The sequence below is a fragment of the Chlamydotis macqueenii genome, chromosome 28, assembly GCF_036417535.1.
Source record: "Chlamydotis macqueenii isolate bChlMac1 chromosome 28, bChlMac1.mat, whole genome shotgun sequence".
NCBI classification, from domain to species: Eukaryota; Metazoa; Chordata; class Aves; order Otidiformes; family Otididae; genus Chlamydotis; species Chlamydotis macqueenii.
In genome coordinates, this window is record NC_141583.1 from 2,511,528 (window position 1) to 2,537,198 (window position 25,671).

At 52.7% G+C, this 25,671-nt stretch overlaps 1 protein-coding gene across 1 annotated transcript; it reads right to left on the minus strand.

Annotated features, from left to right (window-relative positions):
* Positions 1-1,847: 1,847 nt before the first annotated feature.
* On the minus strand, positions 1,848-25,081 carry PIP5K1A (phosphatidylinositol-4-phosphate 5-kinase type 1 alpha). Its single transcript, XM_086768121.1, has 16 exons — positions 25,021-25,081; positions 15,144-15,178; positions 14,288-14,377; positions 11,352-11,482; positions 10,855-10,972; positions 10,454-10,606; positions 9,580-9,879; positions 8,818-9,023; positions 8,106-8,189; positions 7,395-7,443; positions 6,895-6,979; positions 6,403-6,540; positions 5,842-5,971; positions 4,797-4,877; positions 2,886-2,970; positions 1,848-2,383 (listed from the first exon to the last, which is right to left on the minus strand). Exons 1-16 carry the CDS (start codon positions 25,079-25,081, stop codon positions 2,381-2,383), a joined length of 1,749 nt encoding a protein of 582 aa, XP_086624247.1. The 3' UTR covers positions 1,848-2,380.
* Between the last annotated feature and the right edge of the window lie 590 nt (positions 25,082-25,671).

The window sequence follows — 25,671 nt, forward strand, 5'->3', positions numbered from 1 at the left end:
CGCGAGCTGCTGCTCCCCGGGAGGCAGGTCTGCCCCTCGCGGGTGATGCTCCTGGGGGGGTCCCAGCCGTGACAACGGCGGCGGCGGCGACACCAAGCAGGACAGGAGAGGTCCATCCGCACTCCATGCCGTTACCCGGCGTCGATGCGGGGGGTCACGGCGGCGGCGGCTGCTCCCCGATGTGACAGGAGAAGCAAAGTCTCCTCCCCGTGCTGGAGAAAAGCTGCTCGGGGTGTTCAGAGAGACGTAAAACCCATCGCCCGTCACTTTGAAACACGCGCACGCACAAAAAGAAGCGGCTCTGAAAACCCAGTACAAAGCAGAGGTCAATATATAAACGCCACCCCCCGCCTCCCTACTCACTGAATAACTATCCCCAGGAAAAGGAAATAAAACAGCACTTAAATACAACTTCATAAATATTAAATCATGAAAAAAAAAAAAATTGAGACTATGTTTTCTTCCCTCCTGGTAAAATAAAAAAAAAAAAACCAAAACAAAACACAAATACGGGTTAGGAGGGAAGATGAGAAACAAGCGTCTAATATAGACAGTTACTGCCGCTGCGTGTGCCCCGCTGGGCCGAGGGGAGACGGGACGATCCGGCAGAGGCGCACGGGCGTCCCCGAGCCGATCTTCCTCCCGCCCACGGGTCTCCTCATGACGTGTAATGGGCGTCGAAAAGGTCTGAGAGCCCTTGAGAACCAAACGGTTTTGTGAACAGCGACTGTCCTCACGCTCCGCCAGTGCCCCCGGGGATCCAGATAACTGGAGTAAGGCCATTCCGCTTGGTCTTCCGAAAAAAAAATTTAAAAAAGCTTTTTCTTAAAAAATACCAGCTCGTGTCGCATCCACTTTAAAAGGCTGAAGTGGAAGGTGGGAAGAGCCTTGGCTCTGACACTTCAAACACAAAAAGCCCCCCTTCTACATCACTACGTTCTTCGTTTCCTTAGCAATCATTGCTAATTAGCATAGAAACTCCTTGCACTACCGCAAGGGCAAGCTTTAAATTACTTTTTAATATATATATATATAAAAAAGAACGGAGGATTCTAACCCACCAGGAACACGGGGAAGAGTCACTTCATTTCTTTAAAAAAAAGCATTTAGTGAAAATAAAGCTCAGTCCAACATCCGCTCGGAGATCTCCGGAGAAGCCTGCGCAGCCAGCGTGGGCCAGGCCTCACCCCGGGGAAACGGCGGCGGAACAATCCCTCCTTTCAGCTTATTTTGTTTAAAAAAAAAAAATCGGACTCAGAATGCTCCGTACTTTCGCAGAAGCAGAAGTCTGTCTCATTTACGCAGGTTTCAAGCCGCTGGGAGCACCGGCGTCGACCGCAGCTAAGATCCAGGCGAGATACCAAGCTATAAAAACGGGAAGAGTTTTGCAGGACGGAGGGCAGGGGAAGGGAATGGAGCAGGTTAGGTTTGGTCCGTTTGCTTAAGAAATAGCTTTAAAAAAGTGTGCCCCTGACAAAGGTCACCTGCGGCTCCCTGCTTGGCGGGGAAGGACAAAAGGGTTTCATTTAAAAACCGAGGACAAACCAACCCAAAACCTCCCTGACACCTTAAAAGCTTCACACATTCGAAGTCCTCTGAGCAACACGGCTCGGCTCGTCGCTGTCTCGGGGCGACGCAGGACTGAAAACAGAAGAGGCGCTGGCAGCCAGGAGCAGCTGGCAGGGCAGAGGAGCTCGTCCATGGCCAGTGCAGCTTCTGCTCCCCCTTTCTGCCTCTCTCGCACAGGATATTTTCTGATGGAACACTGAAAAACCTCTAATCATTTAAAAAAAAAAAATTTACTATATTGCAGGACTAAAAAGAAGTTATATGACTGGATTCAGAGAAACATTTAAATTAAGAAGTTGTTTAAAATACAAAATAAAGCCACGTTGCTCTGTCATACACTGCCCCAACGAGGCTCCAATGCCCGTTTCCCCCAGCAGCTCCGTAGAGTCGCCCATTCTTGCAAGGTTTGTGGTGTCGGCATCGTTAAGCAGCTAACTCCCTGGAAGCCAGATCCCTTTTCCAGAGGGCTTTGGCCCACGGAGAGCAGTTCCTCCTCCTCCTCCCCACAGCCAGCTTTGCTCCCGGCAGGCTTCAAAGAAAGGAGGACAGCGGGGACACAGCGGTGGGCTCTGCTGTAAGGAGACTTCCCGGCGTCCGAGGCGCAGCTGCGCTGGCTCAGTCGTCGTTAATACTATCCCACTAAGCGTAGCCCAGCCTTCCAGCTTTTAGGTTTCCGTCCAGATAAGATTTCTTCTTTTTTTTTTTTTTTTTTTTAAATAAGTCAGCAACAAGGGCTGAATGTTTGTCAGACTCCACAGACCACGTAGAGCATGGAACAATCTGCTTCCATCGCAGCGGTCTCGGTGTTGCTTCACTGCAAAGAGAAAAAGAGAGGGAGACACTGGGGAGGGGTCTGCCTTCCTCTGAGGAGCAGCAGCAGGAGGTCTCCTCCCCTCCCGGGCAACGAGCAGAGGGGGCTGCTGAGCTCAGGCTGACCCCAACCACCATCTTAACACTAAAGCAGGAGGGTCTGTGAGGATTCATCATCCGCCACGGGGACAAGATGAGCTCGGTCAGCTCCGTCTGGTTCTACCCCTGCCATCAGGCCCACTCCGTGCCCTCAGGATAAAGGAACACCTCTGCTTTGCCTCCCACTTATTTAATTTGAGGTGTTTGGGGCAGCAGATTATCCCTAAGAGCATGAAGAGTGCCTAGCACAAGGCAGGCTGAGCTTTTGCATAGCAGAGGGGGACGAAAAACATCTGCTACTGCTGTGGTCGCCACAAATCCTGCTCGCAACTAGGGACCACATAACCCCTGCACCTCTCCATCCACCTCCAGAGCCGCTCTCTTCTTTCTGAAAGGGAAGTACTCACAAAGCTTATCTCTGTTTCTTGCAGGTCTTCGAGCTGCTCTCTCAGCTCTGCGGAGCACTCGGGTATGGAAGGTCCCGGGGAGCCGCTGGGGAAACAGAAGGGGGAGACCTGTAAAGCAGTTTTTAAGAAGTGAGCTGTCAATAAGTCACAACTCCAGGGCTGCCCTGCTGTACCCAGCCGACAGGAACATCCCGGCACGGGCACCACGGCATTCGTTAGGCAGGTTTAACGCGGAGGCACAGGCAACACTATCCCTGCTGGGCCAGGCACCCGAAACATCACCTAGAAAATCACCCCTCCCAGTAGAGGCGCCTTCAGACATTAGAAATGAGGATCTTTCATCCAGCCAAGCGGCAGCACCTCTTTGCAGAGGTCTTCGAGCACCTTGTCAACACAGAAACAGTCCTGGGTGAAAACAGTCCAGGGATAAAGAAACCACGAAGCAGTGGAGCTGAGCGACTCTCAGCCTTTCCAGCCAGAGGCATCCTTGTTTGAGAAGGCCCCTAGCAAGCCTTTCACAAACCCTCCACGCTCTGAATGCGAGCCATAGCCTGACGGCAGGATATTCAGCCGAGCGCCTGCCAGGACCAGTCACCGAGGAGCAACGGTGGAGCACGGAAGACAACTTGCTTTACTCCAACATCCTGTTGTTTTCCCGCTTCTTTCACAATCCTGCAGCCAAAAGGTTGCAAACCTGCTGCCCAAGCAGCTCCAACTCCCAGCTTGGATCTTGCCCCGCTTCCTTACGGAGGCTGTGGTGACCACAGCTTCTCTCCTTGTCCCTGGAGCGAGGGGCCAAGTCTGCAAGCGCATATTTCACGCAGGCTCTGGTGCACTGGGGAGTCCAACCATTAACCTAACACTGCCAAGTCCACCACTAAATTACAGCACTAAAGAGAAACAGAGGTGCCCCTCCGGGATGGAGGGGATCACCCTTGTCGCAGGATATCGGTCAGCAGCTCCCAGCCGAGAGGGCTGAGCTCGCGCTCCCCAGGCAGATCTGGAGTGGGACAGACCCGGCCTTTCCCCTGTGCCCACTCCTCGAAGGGCAGGAGCTCTAGCTGGAGAGGTTTTGGGTGGGATCATTCCCCTTTGTACAGGGTTACAGAGATTTAAGAGGTTACCTCCCCAAAGGGTTGTAAACACTCTGATAGACTGGTTGATTCCGGAGAGAGGGAAAAAAAAAAAAAAAAAACAACAAAACCAAAAAATCTTTTTAAATCCATTCAACATGTTATGTTGTCATAAATCAACAATCCACAGAATGCTTTCATCCTTCTCAGGGTTTGCAAAGCTTTACAGCTCTCCCAAGGCTGCAGAAGTGGATTTAAGCCTCTGACAACAGGTCTGGTGCAGAGAGCTCAGATCCCAAGGCTCCACATGGGAGAAAACACTGCTCCGTTCTCCCTCCTGGGTTTCATTACCACGGTCTGGCGCTGGCACGTGGTTTTAACAGGTTGTTGGCAAAAGGTAACCACATGCTCGAGTGCCCGCAGGGTACGGTAAGCGGTGTGCTCCGCTCCAGAGGTGCCTGAGCAAACACAAATCAGGCTTTGCACCTGGGGAACTGCTTGGGACTCAGCCCGACAGCGCAGTAGGTCTGACTTCACCTACCAGAACCCATGTTTTTGGCAAGAAGGGTGCTCAGCGCCACGGGGGGGGGAAGGAGGACACCATCCTGAGAGGTTTTACCATCGAGCCCTACAGCAGACCGACAGGTCAAGGGCTGCTGAGCCTCCGCACAGGGACATACTGCATTACAACACCGCACTTCAGGAGTGAACTGACTGTACGGAACCTCTGTAACCGCTGACCAGCGACAAGCGTGAGGCCAGATCCCAGGGTGAGTCTCACTGAGCACACCCTCTAGACAGGAGAAAGTTTCAGGCAAGGTCTGGTTCCTCCCCTCACCTAGACAGGAAGATGCCTGGAGCTGTTCTAGCCAAATCCTTTGCTGAGCTGTCAGCTTTATGCACTTGTACGCCCACTGACCTACGTAGAGATTGAAGGAGAGAGACCCACGGTTAAGTAAGGGAAAAGGACACCTCAGGCATGCTGACGAACTGGAAAGGAGCAGCTCTGGTTTAGGATCCCTACCAAGAAGTCTCCCTGTTTTACAGGGGGAGTAGGAGGTGTTAATCACAACTGCAGCTTGCTCTCCTGCAGCTCAGGAGAGAGTGGACACTTTGACCAGTGCCACTGTGCAGGCAGTGGGTCAGGAATGGGGAAGACTGTTTCCGATTGCTTCCAGGAAGAGAAGTTAACACCTCAGAACAACTTCTGTGGAAGGGACTGTCCTCTGACCACAGCTCCTCCTCGTCCCTGCTGGTCTTACCACTTCAGCAAGAAACAAAGCATTCCAAGGCAGCCACCAGCCCCCTCGGGGCTCTCCATGCATTTCAGCTTCTGCGACATTCTGAACCTCACCCTGCACACGTCCTGCAGCCTCCTTTCCTGAGGAGTTGTAGGAGCTCCATGTCAACCCCATCAGTAAGTTGTAAGAGAGCCCAGCCCTCTGAAAAGAGCAGCAGGAAGGTCATCTTCAGCACCACCCATCATCACATGAATGCTCTTCACGCACATTTTGGTAGCAACACTTTCACCAATTCTCTTTAATTAGCGCAATTACCTCAACTCCAGAACAAAACCATTAAATAGAGAACACACAAGGAACCAAAAGCCACTGGGATCCCCGTGCAGCCCAAGCAGGAGATGCAAGATCATGTCATCTGAAAAGAACTGCACGCAGGAATGGCAACGCAATGCTCCCCCTTGCACATGCTGGAACCAACAGCACCGAACTTGCCCAACGACACACGGACCACTCAAACAGGGATTTCCACAAGCATGCCAAAAACCAAAACACCCTGTAAAGCACCAGAGTCCTCCCCCGGCTCAGGAACCTGAACTGTAGGAGCCGCTGGCCTGCCATGCACCAAAACGGCACAAGCCTTACCTATTTGCGGGCGAGTTGAGGCCTCCACTGCCCAAGGAAGAAGTGGACAGGGTTGTTGCGACGGAGTCGCTGTTCGCTTCATCTACCGGCAGGGTCCTGGGCAGGAGATCTGGGCGACCGAGGTGGGAACCTGAGTTGAAGCACAGACTGTTCCATCACCAGCACAAGTAGCATCGTGTGGCACGAGCTCCCACGCTAGCCAGGGGTCGGGATCCGTGCTGGATCCCACCCAAGGCATCTAAGATGCCTGAGCACTGAAGAATCAGCCCTGCACACAGCTCTGCTCCAACGCCAAGTTGGACTGAGTAGCCCACTTCACCTCCCCTGACACAAACCCAGCCTCAGCCCACTTCCCAGGGGGAGCCCGGCCCACGCTGGATGCTCAGATGAAGCTGAAAGATGCCACGAAAAAGAATTCCCCACCTCTACAACCTGGTCTTACTCCGCTTGTGAATAAAGACATGAGGTTTATCATCCTGCCTTGCATTTGTTGCAACAGAATTCTGGGAAACAGCCAAGTCAGCTTCTCTAGGTTTTTAATTTTTTGCCCAGGGCACCAACCTTGCTCTATATCCGCCTCTGCCGTCACTTGTGCTTTTGTCTCACATGACATGTGTGACTGGGAAGGCACTCCTCCTTGACAGCTCCGCCGAGGAACTGCTGTGCCAGACCGGCTCTTCTTAGAAGGGGATGGCTTTACTTAAGAACAGAGAGAAAAAAAAAAAATAAAAAAATAAAAAAGCAGAAAGCATTTAAGCATTTTTCTAACATGTCCAGGAAGGAGTAAAAGACCCGATGCAGCAACGTTCCACGTGACAGAGTACGCTGCAAGGGCTGTGCCCTGATGGAACAAGCTGATGACAAAGCAGCTCCTGTAAGGTCACACCTGCTAGGCAAGAACAATCTAGGAGGAAGGAAGAGGTGGACACAGCACAATAGACTTCCTAAATCTCTTGCACGCTGTCGTCCACCTTCCCAAACCACGGCTGCTGAGCAGGGAGAAGCCAGGAACCATGGCAATTGCCAAGGGTACAGCTGCACGGAGGTACTTACGTGGTATTTTCTTGAACGCCGTGTTGCACATGAACCGTTGGAACCTTTCAGCATAGAAGCTGGGTCTGTGCACAGATACGGTGTCCTAGAAGTCCAAGGGACAAGCATTAGTGTGCGAATCTGAATTAATAAATGATTACGGGTAACATGAGCTTCTCCCAGGTCGTTTGGCCTCGAAACACCCACTGCGTTGGACGAGGAACAGTCGGGGATCCTCACCGTCGCTCTCACTAGCGGCTGTGAGAAGTGATAAGCTACAAGCCATAGGCATTACATACAAAGCAATCAATACTTGTTAATGAACAAGGAGGTGACCACCATCAACAAACCAAATGTTTCTGAGACTACCTAGAAAATAATACCTACGTATAAAAGGAAAAATACACACATCTTAGAAATCCAGGATCCTGCGCCCAGAAGGAACAAGCACAGCAGGCACAGTTTAAAGAGACGCCAGTATTCTTGCTGAACGAGTCATGAAGTGGTATTTTTCTACTCACCCCATCGTGTACAAGGGCCTTCCAGGAGTGCTCCAGCTTCTTGACAAATCTGACAAAGGAAAGAATCAAGCACAATTTTCACATCACGTCCCCACTGTCTGCATTGCATCACGCTCGCTCAGTAGCGAGTCCGGTTTCTGGCCAGGGTGGCAAGCACACCCCAAACGCTGACTGCTTTGGCTTTGAATTCCCTTCGTTGTCCCATTTTCCTAAAACTGTTCCACAGACACCCAAGGGGAGAGTTTCCCAGGCCTGATTATCGAGAGCAGTTAACTTGCAGTGACGTTTAACACACATTTCACGTGCATAACCGTCTGCACACTGCATTTTAATATAAATAGAAGAAAAGGTAAGCCTTGCCGCTATTTTTAAATTTTACAGGGAGAAGTGGTTATGGCCATTTTAAGCCACCACTTGTTTTTCCCTCGCCACTTCCTGCGCAGTGACTGTGTACAACCACAAGAGCACACAAAACCAACTTCGTAGCAGTAAATCATTCCAGGAACATGAAATAAATAAAACAAGGAAGACCCAGAAATGCTCAACTTCAAGAAAATAGAAAGTGGTTAATAAAAAAAAACACCACCAAAACACTTATTGTGCCTTAACTATTTCTTGAAAGCCAATCTCGACAACCAAGCAGGAGCAGACAATGCTGGAAAGCAGTCTTCACATCTAGCTGCCACAAAGCTGTTCCCAAACGTTTCTTACCTGTAGGACTGCAAGACATCAATGATGCCAATGTACAGCAGCAACCTCTCCCCCTTTGCGTTGCGGGCCGGAATGCCTCCCATCCTAGGAGAGGACAGGGCGCGAAGGTGAAACCCGGTGTCCTCACACCGCGCTGCCTCTCTTGCGCAGCCCAGAGCGGGCTGCGCGTCACGCAAAATATTTAACAAGCGTCAACAGGCAGGAGGCACCTACCGTTCAGCTAACAAACTGGGGAAGCCAAGTCAGAGCAAATTGCTATTTCAGTCAGCGAGCTAACCCTCCTGAGAAATGACCCCCTCTTCCCTCCAGATGACAATTTAATTGAAAATAAGGATTAATCCCCACTCATCCGTAAGAGGAAACCAAGCAACTGCGAAGAGCATCTGCTAGCATCCCTACTAGGGTGGCAGCTGGACTTTACAGGCCGTTGGTCTGATCTAACAAAACACTCGCTAGGCCTCTTGGAGGTAGACGGAAATAACCAGTTGAAGCTGCCGACAGGCGGGCAGAGAACTCTCAAATGCCACCTGGAAGGCGAGAAAATCTTTCGTACGTTAAGGAAGGGAAATCAAAGGTAAAGTCACAACATTTTGCACCTCTGCCCTGCGCGACAGCAATCCTGTACAGCCCAGTCTGCATCAAGACTAAGTCTCCATCAGCCAGGCTTGGGTTTTACCCGTCACCGGTAAGAGTAACACCGCCACAGACTTACTGGTCATCTGTTTCTATGGTGCCACCTCGCCGGGCCTCTCCTTGGATGGATTCCATGGCTGTGGAGTAGAGGGCCTTCTGGGCGGCGGGTCGCCGCGTATCGGTCTGGGACGTCCCATCTGCCATCGCGTGCTCTCTCTGTGCCAGGTCAATGTTGTGGATTGCAACGAGCAAACTGTAATCCATGATTTTAAAGCTCTGCAGGACCTGGGCAGAAAGTCAACAAAGCCTCGCTCAGTATCGCAAGCCCAGTGAAACTGGCAGAGCAGACATTTTCAGAAGCATAGTCAGCAGTTTTGCCTGGCGCCCCAGGCGTGTTGAAGGGACGGCTTTTAATCCACAGCTCATGCGCAGTCAGCTCATCTCTAGTCAGAGGGGTCAGAGGAAAGCCACCGATGGCAGCCCTGTGCAGACAGGGAACCAAGCAAGGAGAAAACTGACTTTTGCACAGCCGCTGGGACCGGACTTGGTCAAGCATCCTTCCCCTCTCCCCAGATCCTGCCCTGCTGCAGAGCACGTCCCGGGCAGAGGGTGCTTCCTCTACCGCTAGAGGCAGTGCTAGGTTTCATTTGGGCTGGAAGTATTGAATGAAACTGCGGTCCAGGTCCTGCTTCTTGTCCACACCATCACCAAAAAAACTAGGTTCTCTAAGTCAATACCCCAGGCAGAGGCTACAAGGGTGGCAGCCACCATCTCCTTTTCATGGGAAAGGCTCAGAAAAAAGGCAATAACTCTCCACGCTGCCCTTCACCCCTCCACTTACCAAACAGTCTCTCTGTAACGTTTTGCACAGAGCATTGTACATGTCAGAGTCTAAGAAGAGTCCGTCGGGGATGTCCTGCATAAAATCCAAGTCCTTGTACGTTGGAAAGACCTTCTCCCGCTCCTTCTGGGATGCACGGCGTTTGTAGGTGGAGCCCTTCAGGTCGTATTTCAGGTGCATTTTAACAGAGCGCGGCAGCAGGTTGTTCATTACGACAATGCGAATGTTTTTGCCTCCGGCCTGGACACAGTACAAGCCGTAAAACTTTGGCAGCAGCGTCCTTGGGTTCTGGTTCAAATTCTGAAACATCAAAAAGAAATACCTTCAAAGCCATTCTGGTTATTCACATGCCAGTTCGAGGAGTTATGTGCCCCTTCTCGTGCTTCTGCATTGAAACGGAGCTGGCAGTGAATCAAAGCCTTCGCCAAAGAAGCAAAGAGACAAGGGCAGGTGAACACGGGGAACAGACGGGTGCTACCTACAGCTGTTAATAGCCTCTCTGTAAAGCCAAACAGGTCAGAGGAAGACTGAGCAGCAAATTCCTCCCTTCCTACACTCACACAGAAGCTAAGCTGGGGAGGCTTCAGAGCAAAGGAAGATCTCGTGCTCAGCCTTTTTAAATGTGGTGCTTAGGTGAAGCTAAATACATCAGGACAGAGATTTTTTTTTTGCTGTAGCCACTTTCATAAAATTAATACGCCTTTATTTCCATGTAAGTACCACGGGTGTGATGCCACGCAACAAGGAAGCAATGGACATTTCACAGCTGGTCAGGAAGCAGCCTGCAATCTTCCATACCAGTCCGCATCACAAACTTGTACGTCTGGAGGACTCTTCCCTAGCTTGCAAAGAAAGCCTCACCCGAGTGACTCACCATGTAGTAGCCAGGCAGCAGCTTCTGTAAGAACTCAGCCTCTTTGTGCTGAACCGTTTTGATGATAAACTCATCGTCACTGGATACGTAGAAGAGGGATCCGCTGGCCCCAGAGTTTGAAAGTTCAATGAGCGGCTCGTTGCAGAGCGAGTACTGAGGAGAACAAGGTGAGAAACACAGAGGTGAGAGAACACCAAGAGGAAACCTCAGTATGAAGGCTCTTCCTTTTAAACATTAACAGAGGCAAAGCCCAGGGTCACGTACAGCATCCACCGCTGCGCTTACAGAACTCGTCATCACCACGGGCCCTCACAGCACTCCAGAGCTCCGAGGGCGGAAGAGGACAGACACCCGCCACAGAGTACGCGACAAACGGCAACCCGGTCCCTCCACCAACTCACCAGATAGTCATCTGGTCGGATCCCAAAGAGCTCCCGGAAATAGCGAAAGGCCACTGGAGCGTAGGTTTTGAACCGAAAGTCATTGTAGTGATGAGCTGGGGTCAGGTTACTCCCTTCACTGATGCAGGGGAGAAGCACACACAAGTATTTGTATTTGAAACATTTCCTAAGAAACTGCCCCAAAAGCAAACACCCGCTGGCTGGCTGCTTCTAACACACCGCAGGGCTAGGAAGCACCCACCCAAGAGAGACAAATGTAGGCACACACAAGAGCAAGAGTGCATTCGTTCACACAACCGATGGTGGATAAATATAGGGAAGAGGCAGGGATCTTCAGACACCAGTCGCAGGCAGGAGCCAGCGCTGGTCTGTAAGCACTGCACTGAGCAGCTCTGCTGCCCTGGTTTGACACCGCTTCCTCACGTTCAAGCAGGGTCAGGAATTAATGCTGCGACTCACTAGCAAAGCACCACAGAGAGAAGAAAGCAAGCACCAACCTTGGGAAGAAAATACTTTCTACTACGTAGAAATCTTGCATGAGAACATCTCTTTCGGGTTTGGTGCTCAAGCTTCCAACTGTGTGCGTGATGCCCAGCTGAATGGCACCTTTCAAGGCAGATGACGTCGTCTGGAGGAGAGAGAAAACGTTAGACAACGCAGAACAGCAGACTGGAAATAGGAATGAAAGGCGTTAAAGAAAAGAGAGCTCCCAGTTTAAAACAGCACTGTCAGCGAGGGTATTTCACACCTGCTGGTTTCAGCTTCCATCGTTTCCCTCTCATGGATTAACACCGCTCTGGCGACGGAACACCCCAACATCCCTGACAGCATCCTGCTCAATCCCTGCGCTCTGAGCAGTCAAGCAGTAAGGGATGTGAACTGGAATCAACATCCAGCTGGTCCTTAAAAGGATTGAATTTCATTTCCTCCTCCCACAGCACTCATCCCTACGCCCTACAGAGAGGGGAGACATCCAGGGACAGATCATCTTGTGGCCCTAGGAATCAACACACTTCTCGTCCCTTGGTCTGCCAGGTCTTGGAACTACAACACTTTGAAGCTCGCCCTTCCCAGCTTGGGCACAGACTTGGGTCTTCTACACGGCAGCGCAGGCAAGGGCGGTACACAACACACGCTTCTGTTCGGCGCTACCGCATTCCTCCGTCTGCCTCACTCGCTAGGTCGTGGCTCCTCAACCCTAAGGAGTTCACTGGCATTTTTAAATGACGAGCAAAGACATGAATCCCGCTCCTCCATCCTCTGCACAAACCGTCCAAGAACAATGCAGAGCTGTGTTCTCGGAACAGCTACTCACAGCAAGAGTCCTCTCTTCTGTCTAGGAAGCACATGATCTCATCTCAGACCACGGCGACGTGCTTCAGCCCAGCTCGTGCTATGGGCGTCCCTCCCAGAACAGCCCAGATGAGATCTGCCCAACGCCTCGGTGTGATACGGCCCGTCAGCTTCCAGAGCTTGGAGATACGAACTCTGCTGTAAAGCCTGCCGGAAACGTTGAGGCTGCAGAGCAGGTGGAGGCTGGATTTGTGCGCTGCAGCTCATGGACATTTCACTTGGCTCATGCATAAAGCGACCAGACCCACAACAAGATCCGACCAGCTCGTGTTTGTTTCCTTAAGCTAAACAAAGCCCAGCCTCCTGCCACATGGGATCAAAGCGTTTGGCAGAGGACACCGCGGTATCTGGGGGACAAACATTTCAAGCTTTTTCCCCTGACACACATCTTCCATGAAGCCTTATAAAACAAACAGTTCGCCGATGACACCAAGCTGTGTGGTGCCGTCGACACGCTGGAGGGGAGGGATGCCATCCAGAGGGACCTGGACAGGCTGGAGAGGTGGGCCCGTGCCAACCTCATGAAGTTCAACCAGGCCAAGTGCAAGGTCCTGCACCTGGGTCATGGCAATCCCAGGCACAAATCCAGGCTGGGCGGGGAATGGATTGAGAGCAGCCCTGAGGAGAAGGACTTGGGAGTGCTGGTGGACAAGAAGCTCAACGTGAGCCGGCAATGCGCCCTTGCGGCCCAGAAGGCCAACGGCATCCTGGGCTGCACCAAGAGGAGCGTGGCCAGCAGGTCGAGGGAGGGGATCCTGCCCCTCTGCTCTGCTCTGGTGAGACCCCACCTGGAGTACTGTGTCCAGCTCTGGAGCCCCCAACATCAGAAGGACGTGGAGCTGGTGGAGAGGGTTCAGAGCAGGGCCATGAAGATGGAGCACCTTTCCTATGGAGGTGGAGCACCTCTCCTGTGAGGCCAGGCTGAGAGAGCTGGGGCTGCTCAGCCTGGAGAAGAGGAGGCTCCGGGGAGGGGAGCCTTTCCTTCCTTACCCTCTAAAGTTGCTTGAAAATAGAGCTCGGCTCAGCTCACCTAGCCCTGCTTAAACTGCCAGGCCAGTCTCACTGATGAGAAACAGAACTCACCAGCACGGCGCAGCATCGCTGCCTTGTTTGTGAACGCAGAGCCACAGGGCCAGGTTGCCAAGGAACAAGTATTTTCCTCTCCTATTAGCCAGCACGGTCAGCTGAGCAGCTGACTGCCTGTTTACTGTCATTTTTATAGGGCAAAGAATTTTAAAAACCAGCTTACCACCCCTGGAAAAGGAGGGGATGGAAAACAGACAGACTGTCCATTAGTCTTATTCCCAGACAAATCCCACGCAGCATCCCACCAGGTTTCTGGGACCCTTGCAAGAAACATTTCAGGCATTTTCCATTGACTTCTACTTTTCTCTCCTATTATCGTGTCTAGCCCTCTAGCTCTGAATTCACTGGGAAACCGAAAGCCAGATCCCAGTCCTGAAGACACCAGCAATTTCAAAAGCAGCACTATAACAAAAGCCAGCTTCCGGAGAAACGCCATTTAAATTCCCCCCTTCCACTCCGATTCCCGACAGGCAGCTGGAGGTACATCTGGATTAGAGATTTCAGACCAGAACAGCAGTGAAACGCCTGCATCAAGCCACTACCCATTTACTCCACATCCTGTAAGTCAACCTCACTTCAGAGAAACTCGGTCCACCCCGATGAAGGCCAACAGAGCGGAAGCAGCATCCATAAACCAGCCGCGTTTACAGGCTTTTTAAAAAATACCCAAACAATCTCCCCTTTGTAAAGCAAATTCCAGTCATGCCACAAGATCTATAGGAATGATTGTGTCCCAAGAGGACAGAAAGCACCCAATAAACCAGAACAGGCCTAGAAGTGTTGCTAATGGGCAAAGTTTAAAAACAATCCCCTCTTTAGGCGGCTACAGAAGAGAGGCCAGGAAGTGCATATTCAGTCCTTCAGCTCCTTTCCTCTGAAATCTTCAGCAACTGTCACAGTCTTACCTCGTCAGACACGCTGCTGCTCCGGGCAGCACTCGCATCGCCAAGAGGAGAATGACAACAATTAAAGAGTTGTGCAAGAGGCAACTCACCTTTTTATAGGTAGTCTCGCCCGTGGAGTCCACTCCTCTGTGCCCTTTCTTTATTGTCTGCGAGCCCGGCTGCCCAGAAGCACCTGGCATCTAGGGTTGGAGGGAAAGACAGTAAGAACCAAGGATGGAAAACCCAGTGTCTTGGAGATCAGTGGCCGCCCAGAACCACCTGGTCTGATTTCGCTGTTCTCAAAGATGGAGCCTGCGAAGCGCAGCCCGCCAACGCCCCGGACCCCTGCAAGCACGCGAAGGGAGGACACGGTACAGGCTGGAAGAGCGACGGCATTGAAACGCCTTCAAAGAATGGACCGACGCCCGTGTGACTGAGGGTGGACATCTATTTAGAGAAAAACACCTTCGTGCAACACCACGTGGAAGGGTTTGCTTTTTTCTAATCACAAACAGATCGGCCCTAAGCAAGCCTGGACCAAGCAGAGCCAGTCGCTGTGCTTTTTTGCCAGTAAGGCTAAGCATTTGAGGAAGCATTTTAGGAAGGTGGCAAATCCCACTCTGATTCATGCCACAAGAGCTCGCTTGACTCATCGTTTTCTAACGCACGCAGTTGTTAAATGGCGTTTCTCAGCCAAAACGAGTTGAACGCCTTGCTCGCGGCAGGAGATGCGGTGTTCTGGTGGCACAAGGATTGCTCAGTGCCAGGACAAGCAGAGTTTTAAAGCAGAGATTCTCCTGGTAAGGAGAAATGCTCCCACTTCCCAAATGAGTACCTGCAGCTTACGGTAGTCACCACTGCCTGGTTAACCCCCAACCTGAGTGAGACTGGAAAAACAGCAGATAAATCTAGAGCTGGGCATTCTGTAAGCCAGGGAACAAACCAGCTTGTCGGTCAGAAACTTACCTCGGGGGTGAGTGATTTTTTGAAAGTAGATGATCCTGTCAAAAGAACAAAGCCACACTCAGAAAGGGTTAATCATTATCACACATCACAAAAAAAAACTTGGTTCCAACGTTCTGAAGGCATCTGAAAAAGCACTGACTCACGGCTGATTTCTTCCAGCTTCTCTTACAGCAGCGAATTTTGGTCAAGCCACGAGGAAACGCTATTCTGCTTAACGCTCACCAGCCAAACTCCGCTCCGGGGTTGCCCTGCCCCGCTCGGCTGGCTTCCAGCACCACGCCAACAGGCAGGGACAGCCTCCCAGGCGGGAGCAGCGGCCTCCCTGCCTTCGACGGGGCCATACGGCTCTGCGGGACCATTCACGTCTATCCTTTAGAACGGGGAGGGCCAAGTGCTCTGCAGTCTTTCAGCAGATGTGCTGACCACGCTTTATCTTAAAATTACTTCCAGGATCTCTTATTAAAAGGCCCAGAACATCAACCTCTCCGCTTGAAGCCAAGCCCAGGGATTTTCATACAGCTGCGGTCCTAAATATCCACGAGGTGACGGACTAACTTCTCTTTTAGGCCTGGATTCTTCTCTTGGGCTTTTTTGGATGCGGTAAAGAGAGAAAAAAAAAAAAAAAAAAGGCAATTCGATGACACTGCCCCTCCGCGATGTCTGTCTACACCGCAAAGCCACCGGCCAACCTGAGCCCAGCACCAGCGAGGCCCAGAGCTCCCAGGACAGGAACTCTGACCCCGCCGGGCAGATGCGTAAAACAACTACGTACTCTGCCTCCAGCCCAGAAAACCACACAAGCTCCTTTTTTTTTTTCCCTACTTCAGACACAGCAACAGATTTATTTTTTTTTTTTACACATGGGAGCCACGAGCACCGCCCCCACCCAAAGGCAACACCCCCATGGTACCGCAGAGCGAGCGCAGGGCTGTGTCCCCAGCGTCCCGGAATTGTTTTATCAGCTGAAGCGTTACAACACACGATCCTTGCAGCGGTTCTGGGTCCACCCACCGCTCGCTCACAGAAGCCCCTTCCGCTTGCCTGTTCCAGGCGGTGCAAAGCCTCACGCTGCGATTTCAGCCAACGCTACAGCGCTACAAAACCTGCCTTTCAGCAGACGGAGCAGAGGTACTTCGCAGCAAAATCCAGCAGCCTCCTGATCCCCTTATTGAGTGATCAAAGTTCTCATTTCAATACATATTAAACACGCAAACAAAAAGAAAAAACGTCTGTGACAAACGCATTTTGCTAAACAAAATGAGCGCAGAACAACCGGCTCCAACCCCCTTCTCACCCTCTCTCATCTCCCCTTCAAGACAAGGAAGTTTGTCCCAACAAGCTCTCGTTTTTTGTGTGTTTGAAGTTTCTTGCAGCCAGCTCTCCTCCTCCCCGGCGCGCTCGGGGCTCTGCGGAGTCAGCCGCCTCACTTCACCTCTCGCATCCCTTCCCTCTTCCCCTCACCACCAGCCCAGAGCTGAGAGCATCTCCAGCCAGAAGGAAGCTTCTGCGACTTAGCGCGCTGCAACGAAAAACCAGTAAAGCTGCACTCCACCACCTTGCCACAAGGCTTCGGAACTGGCCAAGATCCATCAGGACACAGGGACGGAGGAAACATCCCGGGGGCAGCGCAACGTAACACCCGACTAATAGCAATTAAGCCTTTTTTTTTAAGCAAGTATCTGTAACTATGTAAATCTAAAAGCCCTATCGCTTAAGCAATCCTGAAGCAGCAGCGCCAGCCTCATCACCTTGGAGACTCGCTGCGTTCACATTTAATCATGCGTGCAAAACCGTATTCCGCTAGGATTTAACTGAAGCTCGCTCACCAGAGGAGCCAGCAGCAAATCTCTCTGCCGCCTGAATCACACGCAACATTAAAAGCAAGAATACGCAACAGGTCTTGGCTGGAAGAGCTACCATCCCAAAGCACGTCTGGTTTGTGCCCTGCCAGACCGCAGAGCACCTTTATCTTGGAGGTTTCACCCTGATTTTAAGGTGCACAGCACCTCAGCACAGACCAGAGCATCGGCTTCACCTTCTCCTCTTCCCCCACGGCCCCGGTGTCTCGGTTCACCCTTTCGTGCAGCGATTTGGGAAGCAACAACAACCGATCCTCCCATCCGGGCCGCTTACAAGAAAGGGTGAGTCACCCAGGGAAAGCCGCAGCCTGCGGTCGCAGCACCGCTCTGGTCCCAGCACACCCAGTTTCCGTGACAGGAAGCTTCCCCCTCCCTCCCTCCCTCCTGCTACTTTCCAGATGAGTTTGTTGCTGACTGGGAAATAGGAAATTCCTGTTCGACCACGGTAAAAAACGCTTATTCACGCCCAAGCAGAAGGATGAACGCACAGCTGCTGAGGTCTGAAGCTAACGCAGGGCTATCGCATGTCCTGCAAAAACAAGCTCTCCCCAAAAGTGTTATTAGCTGAGGCCAGAGAATAAAATCTCAGATGTTTCCGCATGAAAACGTTTCGGTTATCTCCACCCCTTTTTATCGCTATGTAAAAGCGGTTTTGTACCATCCCACACACAATCCGCTTGGAGAAGTGAATGTGTTAAATTCAGTGGCACAAACGCAACAAAAACGAAATAATCTCAAAAAACCCTGCTATTTCTGCATTTAAACACCTCTTTAAAACAGAGGATCACCGACTCTAATTCTGACCCAGACTGACACCTGACCCAACCAGTTATTTCTGACCAAAGGCAACAGAGCAGGGTTGGAAAATCTTCTCCAAACACGAATTCATGATGTCTCAAAAAGTTTCCTTTTTTTTCCTTTCCCAATTCTCGGGGCAATCCCAACGGATGATTGCAGAGCATTCCTCAGCTGTTTACTGGAAGCTGAATCAACCTAAATAAATAGCTATCTGCCTTTCCCTGGCCTTAGCTGTCCAGGATTATTTTCAGCCGGCAACAGATAGGATACTCTTACCGACTACGACAGAAACGTTAGGGGGAAAAAAAATAAAGGGAAGTTGCAGCAACGGCACCTGGTCAAATGGTTTGGACAAATATTTCACCGGAAGGAGCGTGTAACGAGGTGTTCAGTCAGATCCTCGCTCATCTCGTGCAGCAAACGAGCACGGTAATTTGGTACCGCCAGGACAAATACCTGCCCTGCTCTATTTTTAAACAGAGCTGCTCAGACAGATTTTTAGCTGCGCCTCGTGTTTTAGATGAAAATAAAATGTGAAAACATGAGCACACGCCAGCACATCGCCAAGCTCAAGCACTCCAGCGCCTGAGCAGAGCAAGGCAAGCGCCAGGAGACATCACGCTGGCATGCACTGCCCTTCCTCCCCAGTCCTGCTGCTGAGTTTCACCCAAACAGCTCCTCTTAACGCTCAAAAATGGGAATTGTCTCCTTCCTCATCTGGACTCTGCCCGCAGGCGGTGGCACCAGCGATACGAGCGCTTCTGCGCACGCAGAAGTCGCTCAGGAGGCCAAGCCTTCGACCCACCGAACACTACCTGGAGGACGCACACGCCGGAGCCTCCACGGACACATCCAAGCCGCTGTCCACACAGAAATCCCACAACACATTTTTTTTTTTTCTTCTGCCTGCAAATCCCCCCTCAATACTGGGATGAGTTCCGCCCAGTCCAAGGCCACTGCCGCAAACGGGAACAGTAGCGAGATTTCTTTTCGTCAAAACGCCAACCAGGCAGAAAGCAAAGCAGAAACGCTGGAACAATCCGGTGCACGCGCAGGGGTGCGGAGAGCTGTTTAGATGTCAGGAGAGCGCTTACACAACACACTTCAATAAACCGGCAGCTTTTGTTGTGAGCGGTAGCAGCTTATTTGGGGGGGGGGGAGAGGGGGGAGGGAACAAACCCACCAAGTTTTGTCAATCCTCAGAAGCCAAGACAGTTACGTAACACGGCATTTTGCTGCTGGTTACTGGAGAGGAAGAAACCATGCTTTTTTTAAGCACAAAATACATCTACCTCTTCGAAACGACATCACCGAACAGCACAAAAAGCTGAGATCTATATGAGGAAAAACAAACAGGTTATACAGTTGGCACATCGGTCTGACACCTCAGCTACTGGAATATTTTCAATATATTTGAATATCCAAATACTTGAGATGTTTCCCTTGAGAAAGATAAAGAAACAAGAAATCCCGTTTCCACCAGTCCAGAAAACAAAGGTCCAAACTGCACAAGCAAAACACTTTTGAGCAACGCTCCTTTGCACAGCAGCATAAAAACCTCTTCCACAGCTCTGGAAGGTAAGAGCCAAAATATTTCATTTGCTTCTCTCAGGAAGCTCTCATGGAAAAGCGTAGAATTCTGGCCTGAACCAAGAGTCAAAGCCAAGGCTCTTAACCACGGCAGCTGGAGACGGAAGAAAACCCGTGAGATCACGCAGCCCGCCCCTGCCAGCACGGAGCTCGGCCCTCCAGAGGAGGATAAAACACTTCCAAACACTTGATCTTGGCCAGAAGGCCAAGCAGTGACTAATAATTCTGAAATTCTCTGCATCAATAGATCTGTTCCGATAAATTACGCTAAGGACACAAAACCAACGGCATCAAAGCTGCCCTGAGGGGGCTCACGAATTCAGTTTCTAGATAAAGACCCCTGCACGCTGTAGATCCCTGTTCAGGGTTATCGTTCCCACCACCATTAGCAGTCGGCAGCTGCCGTACGCGTGACTGATTTCACTGGCCCGGATTAGCAGATCTTCCTCCCTCTCCCCTACGCTCGTTTCACGAGCCGGGGGATGGAGGCACAGGACGGGGCGCTCCCGAGTCACCGGACACCGCCGACACGTCCACGCTGGCGAGCGGATGACACGTTGGGAAAAGACTCAGAGAGACAGAGGAGACGCAATCTCAGTAACGTTATCCGGACACTTCTCGCTGCTTCGCAGAAACAGAAAACCCTTCCTCAATCTCTCCTGACCAGCAAACTGCCAAGTGCTTCACGAGGAGGTCAGCACACCTAGCCGCGGAGAAATAAAGCCATTTTTTTAATGCCAGAGGCAGAATTAAGAACAGGATTCTACACACAAGATTTTCTAAGTACCCAGAAGAGAGCTGAGGCCAGGCACGACATCTAGAAATCAATTAAAAAAAAAAAAAAAAAAAAAAAAAAAAAACCCAAAAAAAAAAACCGAAAAACCAAGGAACTCCTCTGCAGAGGAGAAGAGGTGCTCACCACAGGTGAGGAGAAGAGAAGGCTGGGGCTTATCCCAGCGATCCCTGGAAGAGACACGCTTCATGGCAACTAGTTCTTTGGGAGCTCCAACGCAAAACCATCGCAACTCACCAGCACGGGGAAGAAACTCGTCTTCCTTCGAGTCTCGTCAGCGCAGCAGACCTTGACCAAAGATCAGCGGTCACAAGAGCAGCGACGAACAAAGCCCTGTCTAAATGTCCACGGAAACGCAAATCCATCTTTGACTGACAAGTTACTCTCTCCACTGAAAAACATTTGAAATAAATAAAAAACCTCTGAGCAAAGAGAGTCTTGGATGCATGACAGTTTCAGCAGCAACGAAGGATGGAGACAGAGCAGTAGGCAGGACTAAAGGGCGGAAACTCTGAAGACAAAAAGGACAGCGAGCAAGAAGTTTACAGCATCTGCTCCCGACTCCCAGCCGCGGTTCTTCCCCCATCGTCCCTCTCCTGAGACCACGGCCAGAGCCATGCCCTCCTGCTCCCCCAGAAACACCAACTCCGAGGCAGAGCAGGCAGGCAAACTCTTTGGTCCTATCGAAGCGCCTGGGAGTCAAAGAGCACCAGGGAACTGCAGAAATCACAATTAAAAGGAAATAAATCACGGAGCAAGTTCAGCAAAGCTACCTTCAGCCTCGGGGAAGGGGCTGGAAACCAACACAGGAGCAAGGCTAATGCAGCCGGGTGAGCACTCCTGGTATTGCTTCTCCATATGGATCACAGCACAACGATCTCACGTTTCCCAGCAGAAAAGAGGGCAGACCAATTCCTGCTGAAGGCATTTTGGACAAGACCACTTTCTGGAACATCTGATGGCAACTCCGGGCCCCGTGGGCTGTAGAAGAGCTAGGGAGAGCCTCCTTCCCCGCGGCAGCGCCTTCTGGCACACCGGCTCCGCACGAGGTTCCGCCTTTTGAAAATGAATCCCACCGTTGGCCGAAGACCACCGATTCTACAGCTCTGCATTACTCCCACTTTCCACCAAAACACTCTGAGGATTTAAAATTTAAGCCAATCCCCGCTCCCCAACAGCGACACCTATTCAAGAAATGAAAAGGCAAGGAGTTTTCCGGGGCGTTAATGAATTTAAAGTCCAGCTTCAAGGATATCAGAAGCTACTTTGGGGCTACGAATCCTAACAGTAAACACTTCAAGCACTCCTTTTCCAGCCTGCTCTACAAAAAAAAAAATAAAAAATCACTAACCCCGGGAAGGGAGCACGTCAGCAGCCCCTGCTCCAGCCGAGCAATTACGGGACTTGCTCAAAACCGACCCCAGAGGGAACCGGCGACAGGGAAACCAGAATTAGCGCCCTGTCTGCCGCCCCACCTTCTTAATTTGGGGGAAGATAAACAACCCTTCCCCAGAAGAGTAAGATTTAGGTCAGATGTAAGGGATCTGTCTGCCCTGGGAGTGCTCTGCTTTTAAACACAGCCGAATCCACAGGGGTGCGGCGAGATTACACATTTAATCACTGCTGTTAGACAGTAATCAAGAAAGAGCAAGATCAAGTGTGATACCCGGTTTGGGGGAAAACGAAGCCCTGATCCTGGAGAAGGGAGCTCTGGGCGAGCGGAGGGAGGCAGTGCAGGCAGCATTAATTCACCTCCATCTCAAGAAAAAAAGGGCTCCTCCACCCCGCAGGGCTAACGGGGGTGGCAGGGAGGAAAAATAAAACACCAAGCAGCTGCTTTAAAAAACACACGGCGAAGCTGGAGGCAGGGAGGAGGGGCTTTTCCTCTCCAAAGGGAAATTCAGTCATAATTCAGGAAACGGCGCTCCAAGTCATCAGCGTCCCCCTAAAACCACACGATTCTCACTCGCTTTCTAGCTCCCGCTTTGCCAGACGAGCTGCCCTCTGACGGATGAATCTGTCTTTATTAGAGGAGCTGGCTCCTACCTTTGTCCTTTCGACAGTCATCTTTTGTCTCCATCCTAAAGAAAAGGAGATTTGCCCCGCGCCAGAGCGGGCATCAGACAGAAGCACAACTCCCGCGGCACGAGTTTCAGCAACGGGAGCCAGCTGACGACAGAAACCTGCAACACCCACGGAGGTTTCACAGCTGATGGTCAGGAAGAGGAGAGAATTTTATAACAGAGACGGGACTTGGGGTCATTTGACAGTCGTATTTTAAGCCCGAGGATGAGCCGTTCAGACGTTTCTATTCAATAATCTTCCCTCCTGCGCACTCAGTCTTGCTTAGTTGGCATCAAGAAAGCTTTGTCCCTTCTGCGGGAATTTGGGGGAGCGGGGCGAGTCCTTCTGGGTGTTCTACACCGACATTAACAGCTCAGCAGTTCGGGAGCCTGCTCTCAGCTCACTTTCAGATGCGTTGGGATGATTTCCCTGTCCCCAGAAGTGACCGAGCCATTTTGAGAACAATTCTTTTGTCCGTGGACTCCGGGGAGGGGTCTGAGGCCAAAAGCGACAATGAACTCCCAACTCGCTCGGACTCGTACTTGTAAAGCAGCCGCGCACCACCCGTTGCACAAAGGACTGAACAACTGAAACGCCCCATTTCATGATCGCTCTCCTCGGCTCACAGCTCTTGTCATCCCCAGCTCCACCTCTCCAGAACCGGCTGAGGAACCAGGTCCTACCCAAAACCAAACGCCGCCCAGGACAGAGGGCGATCGCTCGGAGAAGCCCCGAGTCTCCTGGAGGTGGGGCTGAAATCTGAGGTTTAAAGCCTGCGCTGTCAGGGATCAGCCGAGGTGAACGTACGTCATGGATCGCACACGCCACATGACGGGGGCTCTGTCACAAACAGAATTCAAATCCTGTGGGAAATGAGCACTAGCCAACAGCTCGCCAGCTGGAGAAGTGGAACAATGGCAATTATTCCACCAGGAAGGGAGCAGAGATTTACTCGTGTACTTGCATATTTTCTCTTAAGCAACGCTCTCGAAACCCTTCAAGCTTTCCGAGGCCAGTTCCTCCTCCTCCTCAGCTCAGAAAATGGGCGAGCATGGGCGAAGATCAAGATCTCAAAGGAAGCCCCAGAGCAAAAAAACCCAGGGGTCTTGCCCGCAGAGGCTCAGCCCCACGCTGAGGCACCACGGCTGCCGCAGCCAACAAACACCAAAGCGTTCTCCTCTTCCTCACAAAACTGGCTTTATCCGGCCGACAGGTATAACTTCCCGCAGGCCCGGTCACACAGCAAGCAAAACCAAAGTGAGTACGCTGGACGTCTGTCTTCACAACTGCCCAAAGGATGCAGCTGAGAACCAGAAAATCGAGCGCAGGCAGATGTCCCTGCTAGACAATACTTCATCAGTGCCGCAGCAATAATTAAATCAATTTCCTTTACAGTGGTGCTCGGCAATCTGGCCCTAAATACCTCTAGAAGAGAAGCGAGGCAGCAGGCAGCGGGGCTTAAGGTGCAAAACATCACCGCTCCAAGAGCGCCGAACGAGTCGGCGGTTCAGCCGCACGTCTTCCGGGGGGTTTCTGTCTCCCTTGCTGCGACCTGGGTGACAAGTGCTGTCACACTGACTGGGAAGCGTTCAGTACATCGCATAATCATAAACAAAAAAATCCAGCCACTCTCTATCAGAGAAGCTCAGGAAAGATCGCCGGATCCTGCCAAACGCAAATTTCAAGGCTTTGAGAAAGTAATTTTGGTTTCCGGCCCCAAACTAGCATGAAGAAGCAGGTTTGGGGCCTGCGAGAAGGAGAACACAGCTCTCAAGTCCCCCAGGAACGCTGCCAGACCTATGAAATGCCAGGAGGAGGCAGAGTTGCAGGTTTAAGAACCAGAAGTGCCCTGTTTCATCCCAGATGAGGTTTCCACCCCTCGTTACCATCCCTCTGCGGGGAGGAGGAGGGTGCCCGGTTCCAACCCTGCGTCTCTCTGCTCCAGTTCGTGTTTCAAATCAGCAGAGCAAGAGAAACTCTCAGCCGTCAGAGGCCTCCAAGACCTTCCCCTTGACTCTTGCTGGTCCTGGTTCCGGGCACCAAAACAGACCTAACCAGAAGACATTTACGTTCCCACAACATCTTGCCTCCCCACGGGCGCCAAACGGCTCCGGCGAGCTCCCTTCGCCTTGCCCGACGCAGCCGAGAAGAGGGTGCCTCTGCCGGGGAGACGCCATCCTCCCCCTTCCCCAGCACAGCCCTGACTCCACGAAGACATTTCGGGTCCCCCCACCCCTCTGCGCCCCAGCAGCCCAGCGCGGGGGGACACGGGACCCGCTTCCACCCCCGGGGCAGGGGACCCGCCTCACGGCTTGGGCTCTAGAAACACAAGGGAACAGAGTCAACTTTCGCCTGGCACCAACCCCTCCGCTCCCCCCACCCCACCGCAGCCCGCACCCCCCAGCTGCCCTGTTGTAGCGGGGTGTCAAGCCCCCCAGGCTCCACTCACGCCCGAGGGTCCTCACCACGCACCCGCAGCCTCCTCCCCAGGAGGAGCTCAGCCCTACACCCCCCCACCCCCCCCCCCCCGGAGCCAGCCGGGCCCCGTGAAGCCCATCCCACCCGTGCCCGGGCCCACAACCCCCCCACGCAGAGCTCGCCCCCCACCCCCCCCCCCCCCCAGCTTCACCCCACAGCGCCGCCCCAAAGCACCGACCGGCCTCCCACGCTCCCCCTCCCCGCGGCCTTGCCCATCCCCTCGCCCCACGCGGGGCCCGGCCGAGGCCCCGCGTCCCTTCCTGGACACCCGCAGCCCCCGGCGCAGCCTCCGTACCCGCCAGGCCGCCGCTGCTCCCGCTGCTGCCCCCCGACTCGGGCCCCACCGCGGCCGCCATCTTGCAGCGCCCCCTCCTCCTCCTCTTCGCGCGCGCGCGACGGCCGCGCCCAGCTACGCTTGTCTCCGCCCCCTCCTCGCGCTAGGCCCCGCCCCGGGCCAGGGGAAGTGGGGGGGGGGGTGGGGGGAAGGACGACGACACACGCGGCGCCAGCCCGCACAACGCATGCGCAGTCCAGGGGGCTGCCCCCCCCCGCCCCCCCATTTGGATTCGTCCCTGCGGACGCGACCACCGGAGGGGGGGGGGGGGGGGGGCGAGGAAACCCTGAGGGCGCACGCGCGCCAGGCGCGACCAAAACAAAGCTGGGGCACGTGGCGCCGGCACGTCACGGGTTACCGTTGCGTCACGCGGTGACGTCATTTTCTAATCTTCCCTCCTGAGGGGTGCGACGTGGCCGTCCTGGGGAGGGGGGCAGGGTCAGGGCCCGTCGGCGGGCAGATAGGCGGTGCTGGGCGCTGCCGTGACGCACTCGGGAAGGTGACGTCACGCCGGTGCCGCTGCGGTGACGCACTCCCGGTTCCGCCCCCCGAGCCGCCGCCGCTCATAGGAGCCCGCAGCGCCCCTTGCGCCCGCCAGGGGGCGCCGCCGCC

Excerpts from the sequence above, each read along its gene's own strand:
- PIP5K1A (XM_086768121.1), bottom strand. The coding sequence starts at position 25,081 with ATGGCGGCCGCGGTGGGGCCCGAGTCGGGGGGCAGCAGCGGGAGCAGC. Across the intron at positions 9,880-10,453 it reads TGCTGCCTGGCTACTACATG|AATTTGAACCAGAACCCAAG; the intron begins GTGAGTCACTCG and ends TTGATGTTTCAG. Across the intron at positions 9,024-9,579 it reads CGTTACAGAGAGACTGTTTG|GTCCTGCAGAGCTTTAAAAT; the intron begins GTAAGTGGAGGG and ends CTTTCTGCCCAG.